Source organism: Panthera uncia (assembly GCF_023721935.1).
Source record: "Panthera uncia isolate 11264 chromosome B3 unlocalized genomic scaffold, Puncia_PCG_1.0 HiC_scaffold_1, whole genome shotgun sequence".
Classification (NCBI taxonomy): Eukaryota; Metazoa; Chordata; class Mammalia; order Carnivora; family Felidae; genus Panthera; species Panthera uncia.
Genome location: NW_026057582.1, coordinates 103,010,448 through 103,020,492, shown reverse-complemented (window position 1 = coordinate 103,020,492; position 10,045 = coordinate 103,010,448). Strand labels below are relative to the sequence as shown.

Here is a 10,045-nt window from a genome sequence, read left to right as displayed (position 1 = left end):
AAAGGGAATAATAATGATAATAATACTTTATGTGTTATTTTGAGGATTGTGCCTGCACAGTAAGTGGTATATAAGTGTTAGCCATTCCTACTCATCCTTTAATATCATGAATAAAGCTCTTGGAAATGAACACTGAAAAGAGAAACGCTGGTAGCCAGGACCTGACTGAAAATATTTTGCATCTCGTCTCTGATAATGGACCTTCAAATAATACAACTACAAGTATTTACTTCCTTTTTTTAAAGTTTATTTTATTTATCTTGACAGAAAAGAGATAGGTAAGGGCAGAGGGAGAGAGAGAGAGAGAGAGACAGAGAGAGAGAGAGAGAGAGAGAGAGAGAGAGAATCTTAAGCAGACTCCACACTGTCAGTACAAAGTCTGATGCAGGACTAGATATCACAAAATGTGAGATCATGACCTGAGCTGAAATCAAGAGTCAAAAGCTTAACAGACTGAGACACCTGGGCATCCCTACAAGTATTTAATTATGATAAAACGTCACCTTTGCTCACTGAAAACAGACATATATACTCTCCATTTACTCCACAATATACTTCATTTTGAAATGTCTTATATAGTACCTACTAAAACTCAGGTTGAGACCACAGTTCAAAATGATGGAGTGACTCACCATTACATATTCTTTTGGTTCTATCCTGAATCAAAGTTACCAGATGCAATTCCATTACTTCAGCTCCATGCAGAAATGTCTTCACGAAGCATAATGGACTCATGTCCTTAGCATAAATTAAGATTTTTATACCACAAATGGCCATCTACATTTTTCCTGCATATTTTATAAAACTTTATCATTGTTCAATATCTTTAGTAGATCCATGCTTTACTACTTGAGTTCAGGGCTAGAAAAAAGTTTTGTTTCTCCCGATAGATACACATGCTCAGCTTTGAGAGCTAACTCATCATATTCAGGCTTTATTGCACTCTCAGGAAGCTTCGAGCTAAATTTAATAGTCGGTTATAGCAACTATTCTGGTTTTTTTTAGCATTATAATTACTGCCATGACCTCAGAAAACGACGTATTCTTTTATCCCTATTTTAATGATTTGATTACCCCAATTGTAACTAAGATCTTGTGTCTTGGTTAAAGCTGCCTCAAATATCTTGTAGTAGGCAACTCAACAGGCAGAACTGTAAGTTGGGGCAATTTGTATTCATAGTGTCTTGACCATATTTCAGTTCAATCTTAGTCCTCAAATCCACTTAAAAACAATGGGAAGGTAATGTAAAATGTAATGTGTCTGCCCCCCCCCGCCCCCATCAGTAAAGACATCTTTAAGTGATGTCTTTTGGAAGAGAAAAGAAAGCAACTAGACCAAATTGGAAAAATCACCAAGAAAATAGTCATCTTCAGCATTCATGGTTATTTACTGGAAAAACTGATTTCAAGTTTTCTCTGAATAATAGCACCTTACATTTATATAATGCATTGTTATTTGAAGAACACTTTTACACTGACTTCAACAATTCTGTTTACAAGAGAGTAGTTTGAGGCTAAGTAGCAGTGCTATTGACTCCTCAAGCTTTTATGCACTATTAACGTCCCCTGAAAACTTGAAAACATAAGGTACTAAGTGATGATGGTTAAATCCCTAAGAGGTGACTGGCAGAAGGAGGCTGGCACATGGTATGGCTCTGGATATAGCCTGCTGGGAATTCCTCAGAATTGGGTGCATGTAGGAAGCTGGGTGTGGGCAGGGAGGTTGGGGGGGGGGTACAAAAGTAATACCACATTTTAGCAATTTATCAGATAAGGCTTTGACATACCTACGTGTAACTCACAAGATACTAATGAACTCACTTGAGCTTTGTTTCTGGTAGTGCTGATAGATTCAGAGTTACTCAACCATCTATTCATTCATTCAAAATGCATGCTGAATAGCGATGAAGTTATCAGGCACAATGCTGGGCAAGGGGAATCCACCAGGAGCCAGTTGTGCTCCTGTCTCCGTGAAGATTACAGTCTAGTGGGAAGCCGGATAGGCAGGTACAGGGTGCTGTGAGAATGTATAGGAAGAGGGAAGGGCACCCAGTCCAGATGTGTGAGGTTTTGCTAAAGAGAACATGCACTCACTCAGGTCTCTGCTTAGGAGTTAGCAAAGATGAGAAGCAGGGGAGAAATGGATGGACAAGTGGAAAGGCCTCCAAGTGAAAGAAAGCAGGGCATTTCTGAGGGACAGAAATTAATTTTATTTGCTATGGGGGAATTCTTATATATTCCCGGAACCAATATTGGAAAACCCAAATTTTGAAGGTAGGACACATGAAGAAAAGGAGAGAAAAAGTTTCCTCAATTTATCAATACATAGGTAGCATTCTGGGTGATTTATTTTATTAAAATGAAATTCTTCTGTATTTAATAAAGACTAAAATAATGTAAGGTAAGGGCTAGAATAAAAACCAGATAATGAAGCTCCTCTTTTTCTTGCTATACTCACTGAGGCATTGATGAATTTACTTTAAATTTTTCTCTATGAAGTAAATGGGGGAAAAAACTCCTAAATTACTTAGCCTTCTTCAATCACATGTTAATTTCGATGAAGTTCACTGATTCCTTCAACGCTGATTAAACACCTACTCTGTGCCAGGCTCCTTACTGGATACCGTAGATTCAAGCTCCTGGGAGCTTAGAGTCTAGTGGGAAGGAAATAAGCAGACAATTTGAATCCGGTACAGTGACACTCTGGGCCTACAGAGGAGGGGGTTCCTAACCTGGATAGGTTGTGCAAGAAGTCTTCCCTGAAAAACCCTTAGTAAGTCTTGAAAGATAAGGAAGAGTTAGCCAGGAAAGGGGTAGGAAGTCAGCAGAAGGAGTAGCATAAGAAAAGGAATGACAAAACGTGGTGTATTTGGGAAACTGCAATTAGTGGTGACATTTAAAACGGGTATGAGTTAGGGTATGACAAGATCCAAGGCTGGAGAGAAAGATGTGGGGGTGGTAAATGGCTCTGTTTGCCAGGCTAAAGAGTTTAGCTTTTTATACCCCAAGGTATGAGGTATCACTGAAGGATTAAATTTGGCAGTGATAGAAGATTCCAGTTTATTATTTTTTTAATTCTTATTTATTTTTTAGAGAGAGAGAGAGAGAGAAAGAGAGAGAGTGGGGAAGGGGCAGAGAGAGAGACACACAGAATCCGAAGCAGGCTCCAGGCTCTGAGATCTCAGCACAGAGCCCGACGCGGGGCTCAAACTCACAAGCCGGGAGGTCATGACCTGAGCCGAAGTCGAAGGCTTAACTGACTGAGCCACCCAGGCGCCCCTGAAGATTACAGTCTTAAAAGCCTGTTGGCACTGTGAAAACCGGCTTGGAGGAAAATAAGATTCGACACTGGGCGACTGCTTAGGAGAGGTTGCAGACATCTAGGCAAAAGATGACGAGGCCTGAACAGAGGCAGAAACAATGAACAAGTGGACAGATTAGAGATTAAGGTGTTTGATCTATAAGACTTGGAGGCTACTGAGCATGCAACTCTTGATCGCGGGGTCATAAATTTGGGACCCATGTTGGGCAGAGAGATTACTTAAAAATAAAATCTTTAAAAAAAAAAAAAAAAAGAATGCTCCAAAGGGGAACCTGGCTGGCTCAGTCAGCAGAGCGCGCAACTCTTGATGTCAGGGTTGTGAGTTTAAGCTTCACGTTGGGCGTGAAGCCTACTTAGTTAAAATTAAAAAAAATAAATAAATAAGACTTGGAGGCTAGTGAACTGTGTACAGATCTAAGTAGGTGATGATGCTATCTATCACAAGGAAGAAAAAAGGAGACAGAAGAACTTTTTCCTCTTAGGTTTAAGGGCTGTTGGTGGCAACTGCTGGGGAGGAGGACAGATGGAGAGCTGAGTGTGAGTTTCAGACTGTATTTGATGTTTCAGGTACCTGTAGCAGATCCCAGGGGAGATGTCTGGTGGGCAGATCGACTTGGAAGTCTGCCCATCTGCAAAGAGGTTAGTGGCTTTAAAGCAACACAAATCTATTCTCTTAAGAGTTCTGTAGGGCCAGGTTGGTTCCTTTTGGAGACTTTAGGAGAAAATCTCTTCCCTCACCTTTTCCAGACCCCAGAGGCTACCTACATTCCTTGGCTCACAGCCCTTCACGATCACACCTTTTCTCCCTCTGTTTCTGTCATCACATAGTTTCCATTTGATTCCAACTCTTCCTGTGTCCCTCCCATAAAGACTCTCGAGATTACATGCTCCCCACCCTCCGATAATGCAGGACAACCCCCCATTTCAAGATGCTTAACTTGATCATATCTGCGAAGTCCCTTTCCCTGTATAGAGTAACAATCACAGGTTTTAGAGATTAGGACATGAACATCCTTGGGGGCCATTATTCAGCTGACCACAGAAGTTATGAACATTTAAAAGCCATGAAAAGGGATGAAATTATTTTTGGAAAAAGTGGAAAACCAGGAGAACACTGTCACAGAAGCCGTCACGAGAACATTTCTAGGTAGAAGAGATATACTGCTCAAATGCTGCCAAGAGGTTAACCCAGATAAGGACTGAAAATTGTCAGCTACTTTAGCAACTAGGCAACTGTAAATACAATGTCAGTGAAGTGGCAGGGGTGGAAGCCAAACTGGAGGAGAGCTGAGGGATAAATGAAAACTGAAAAACTGAAGACAGTAACTGCAGTCAACTCTTTGAAGAAGCTTAGCTACAACAGAAGAGGAAAAAGGGCAATAGGGGAGACAGAGACGAGGCCAAAGGCTGGATCAACTTCCAAGTTGATCTGCCTACTAGACATCTCCCCTGGGATCTGCTGCAGGTACATCAAACACCAGGGCTGCTTAGATGCTGAAGGGACAGGGGTGACACAGGAGAAGGGTGTAAAGGTAGAAGAGAAAGAGCTGCGAGTTCTCTGAAGGGTAGGGGGGGAGGAAGAGTTCAGAGAAGAGGCAGTGAGTGGTGCAAAGTGCACAGAATGGAAAAGATGCCTCTATTCCAAAAGGAAGGAGTGAGGATGAGGGTTGGCGATGGGCAGCCAGCCCATAGGAAGCTATCGGTTGGGGAGGAAGAGGTGGCTAAGAACCTCGTGTTTGATTGATGCTTTTCTCTGTGAGGCAGGAGGTGAAAGACCTATCTACTATGAGTGAAGGGAGAGAAGTAGGAAGCTCGAGAACCGTGAACGTTCAAAATGGTGGTGGGCTGAATGCGAAAGGCTATGGCCAGGAATGTGCACAAGCATAGTGGCCAGGAATGTGCACAAGCATAGTGGTAGGACAGCAATAGGTCCAGGGCCTTAATCCATGGGTTTTGGAAGGGAAAACAAAACAACAGAAACTACACTTGTGAGGACTAAGAAGGGAAGGCTACAGTTCTAGAATAGAACAACCTCAATGTATGCTGATGTAGGTATGAGCAGATGTGGCCATTTTTCTAAGTTTTAAACAACTTCAAGTCAGATATGTTTGCTAACATATCTTAAGTCTACCACGGTTTGAATCACACACACTTAGCAAACTTGAAGAAACATTTTTTAAACGTGCAGTCCATTTCAGAGTCGGGGGTGTTTTCATTATGTAGTTTTTATTTTAGACGAACATTATTGTAAAAAAAAGTTCACCTGGAATAAAGTCCATTAAAAAAAAAAACACAGCATCAGTTATCAGTATACAGTTAATGAATTGGCTTAAACAAGATTAACCACATGACAGGTTCACTTTATCTGCAGGAGCTTTTCACAATAAGCCGTTGAAGCAAAAAAAAAAAAAAAAGAAAGAAAGAAAAAAAAATGCCGAAACATACACAATAGGACAATTCTATGGAAAGACTAGATATTTCCCACTAGGGGCATGATTTTAGTCAAATCGTTTATGGCGTTTTGCATTAAAGGAACTACAGTGTCAGCTGCAAACAAACAAAATAAAACCCATCTGTAAGGCCATAGGAATGAATTATAATAATTAAATTCACATTTCAAAAAAGGTAAGAAAATGAAACAAGAAGTTTCTATTAGTTCTTGGCAATAAGAAATGCAATTGCATATGGCACAAGCATTGCAAAAAACAAAGTAAAATTTGAAAATATCCCTAAAATAACTGTTTGCTAATTTTCACTTCTGTAAATTTCAGTCATTTAGAATTTTTTCATATTGAACATGACTCCCGTTAATATTATTAGTCTAAAAAAAAAAAGACTGATTCTCCTGTAAAATTGTGCTGGGATTTAAATTTTTATTAGCATATCATGTACCTCTAGGACAAGGAATTTCATTTTTAGACATTCCTTTTTCCTCCCTTCTTTGGATATCACAAGAAGGAAAAGGAATGGTCCTTTCTGTTAAAAGAAAAATTCTAAAAAACCCGACAGCAGAAATGAGTGCTTAAAATCTGAGCTAAGTAAACCAACGTAATGAAATGCTGTTTTAAAATTTGAAGCTCAGAAGTCCATCTTTAAAGATTAAGTACTAAATTTATAAAGAAATCTAAGTCATGAACTAGAAAAGAAAGTCTCCTTAAATGTATCACTTACTGTTCACAGGAAAAACTTTGTAAGTCTTAATACAGATTCTCAGCATTCAGAATCCGTAAAATGGAGTTATAATCTCTTACTTAGAAATTTCTGCAAACATTTATCTATATTGCACAGCTAAATTTCTTAATGTAGACAGGGCGAGAATACCTTTTTTGCACTAAGTGGATATGACGTGTATGTTCTATTCTAAAGTAAACTATCTCCTACCTCTTCCAATGATGTCTTTAGTCCAAAACAAAACATAAAATCTAAATGGTGCCGGATGCTTAAAGGCTGGCTCACTGTTTTTCTACCAGGTATTAGAATACTAGTTAGCTAAATGAGGTATAATTAAAAAATAGTCCTTCAGAGTAAAGAGTATAGTCTTCGGAACATTTATAACAAAGACTGCACAAAATGCTCACGTAAATAGTAAGAAACCCTGTGGCACCTCCTAACCGACGCACAGGTGGTTATTTTCTCATAATCTGTATGAAGTAAAACATAGCGAAAATAAATTCCCAGCGAAACGTCTTACAATCAACTGGTTTACATGCTAACTTAGTTACAGCACATTTTCATGGTCTGTCATCCTCAGACTCTATTTGAAAAGGTCTAGTCCAATCATTGTCAAAAATTCGCACACGGACAATAAAGTGCAGCCACCGAACCACTAACTGCTGCCAAAGTCTGCGTGTACCTTTCCCCTAAGACCACAAACATGTTCACGCAAAACTAGATTTCTTCAGTTTCAGCAGGGAACAGACAATTATCTGTCACTAAATTCATCTACAAATAGAAAAAATAATGCACTGTAGGTACATTATGAAGCAAAGTGGAGTATTTATTGGGGCATTTTACCATGCAGAAAGGGAATTTCCTATGGTCTTAGCTCAAATTATATACAATTCAGCAAAGCTACATGTAAGAAAATAGCAAGGACAATTTATTTCTATATAACAGAGCATATATCCCCAAATTGCTGCTACTTCAAAGAGCACTTTTAGACTCATCACTTTTACAGGCTCTTTCAAAGGGAAATTCATGGAGACTAATTATTAACCCATATAAGACAAAAGAAGAGAGAAGGAATAAATCAGAAGCAAAGCATTCTGTTAAAAAAAAAAAGTCTAACCACAGAAAATGTCAGTTTTGGTTTGCAGACAACCCCTGAGATATAAACCAAAGTGTTAAGACACCAAATAGTCAGAGGTAAATTACTAGAATTACATTCATACATGGTGTCATAGCACTTGCCTTTTAGAAAGTACTTTGTTACCATTCAGAAAGCTTAACCGCTTGGATATTTTTTCGGAAAATTAGCAAAGACAAGATGTTTCTAAGAAATTATTTTTTCTTTCCAAAAATGTATCTAATTTTAAGATGGTAGATGTACAATCAGCTTTCAATCGAGCAATTACTGATTATACTGGGACACCAGCAGGTGCCTCTAAACCGATAGGTAAATAAAAAAAAAAAAAAAAATCAAGAAGGCTGAAATTTGTCAACATTAAGTTTAGCGTATCCATCAAAAATAGCTCTGGTATATTTGCTGCTGCTAAACTGGACGTAAGTTTTCAAACAAGTACTAAATTAAGGTTGACTGGTCCAAGCATTCTAACACTATGTCTTAATTTGAAGCACAATGCTCTGTGGTAACAAGCAATCCATTTCCATTTTCCCCTCCACTCTAAACTATCAAGCATGGTGGTACCCTCCATGAAACAAAAAGGACCTAACAGGAAGAGTGATTATTAAGAGAGTTCATTTCCCTAATCACCGATTTATTACTCCCTTCTGTGTTTTGACACTGAAGGCTAGGATAAAAGCAATGTCAAAATTATCTGAATTTGGCACATCTACAAAAGGTATACCAGTACCAGTGTTTGGTGAGAAAGGCAGCTAAGCTCTTGGTTGGCTTTGACCCAAATGACTGGACCAAGTTCTGTAACAATGAACCTGAACAGATGGAACTGGGTTCTACACATTCAACAACAGCTGTTTTAGAATGGAAACCTTACTCATATTTTCTCTAACAAAAGGGCAAGACTTTTCCTAGAGGCTGCACTAGGTCTAGGTCTAATTATCTTTATTTAAAAAAAAAAAAAAGAAGCCCAAATAAAACCAGAATAAAAAATCTTTATGTTTACCATCACCAAGAGCTATCTCTATTAAATTTATATCAACAAGTTAATCTCTCTCCCTGTAGGTAAGCTTTCTACGAACAAAGGTCTAAATATAATTCTTGTTAACTCTTGCAGACAGGGATTACAGTAGGAACTGGGTATTACAAACGAAACCAGCAAGCTAGGGAGTGAACCTAAGAAAAAAATATATTACATATGCTGATGTGATGGAACAATAGGACGCTGAAATAAAACCCAAATGGTACATCTCTCTGCCTGTATAAAATTCAGCTCAAGAAGTTCACAATTAGAAACAGACAACAATGTTCAAATATGTTATGTTTTAGATAACTGAGCAGTTACAACAGGTCAAAAATAGGAAAGAACAGTGAATACAAACCCCAGGAAAAGTGAGCTTAAGGTGATTTCCAAATGTAGCTTCTACAGATGAGGCAGAGGTAATCAATTGAAAAAGTGATTTCTTCAGCTACCCAAACTCTCTGACCAAAAGGCCAGGAATGAAGCAAAATTCTCAACCACCTGGAGAAATAAATTGCGGCCTCTGATGAATAGATGGACATTTTTATGAACTTTTAAGATGAATTTTATCAGAATTTAATGATTCTTATTGAAGGAAATCACAAACTAGAGCCCTTAAAAAAATTCTATCAATGCAATAACATTTGGCCACATGAACCAGACCCAACATCTTTTAGTTTTAGCATATTAATCTCTGCGTTAAATGTTTTACTTTTTTCAAACACCCCCAAGTGCACAAGTTTGTCTAGAACTTCACAAGGCAAAAGTGTGCAGATACGAGTCTGAGACTGTGCTGTAGCAGGGAGAGGCTAACACTGATGTGCAAAGTGAAAAAGAAAGATAGCAGCTTCTGGGACAAACCAAAGAAAAAACAAGTTAAGTCCTGCGTATGTCTCCACTTCATTGCTTCCATGTTTGAAAAAAGGAGCCTGTTATCTTTCTAGGCCACGAGGCTGGAACCCACGTGGCGTTCTGTGTCGAGAAGTCTAGGTTCAGTGGTGTTCTCCGCAGCAGCCGGGCGGTGTGGTTCTGAGGCTGGCTGACCTGTGCTTTCAGAGAAGCCGGAAAGGGTCCTTTAGGTGTGCTGCAGTCTCTCAGAAAGAGTTCATCAAAGTAGCGAGCAACGGAAGAAACTGGTCTTCTTTGATCGGTTTTCTGTTATTTTCACTGGTCCACCTACCCCTGATGAATTGCTGTCATTCTAAAAAAGGGAAGATAATAAAGTTACCATGCAAATTGAAGTTTCATGGTTTGGATCCAATTATCTAAAAAACACAAATATCAAATAAAACCATAAATGCGTATTCAGTAGAGTTTTTTTGTTAGAAAGTAACTCGTTAGGCTCTGACATTGTTTCTTTGGAAATGGTGGATTCAAACGGGAAAAATATTTTTAGGATAGCACC

General features: G+C 38.8%; 1 protein-coding gene across 1 annotated transcript in view; it reads right to left on the bottom strand.

The window, feature by feature from the left end:
• Nucleotides 1-5,720: 5,720 nt before the first annotated feature.
• RAB8B (RAB8B, member RAS oncogene family) overlaps nucleotides 5,721-10,045 on the bottom strand; it is a 57,570-nt gene continuing 53,245 nt past the window's right edge. The window contains exon 8 of the mRNA XM_049613760.1: nucleotides 5,721-9,841. Within this exon, the coding sequence (XP_049469717.1) occupies nucleotides 9,749-9,841 (93 nt within the window). The 3' untranslated portion in view covers nucleotides 5,721-9,748. The remainder of the gene's footprint in view (nucleotides 9,842-10,045) is intronic.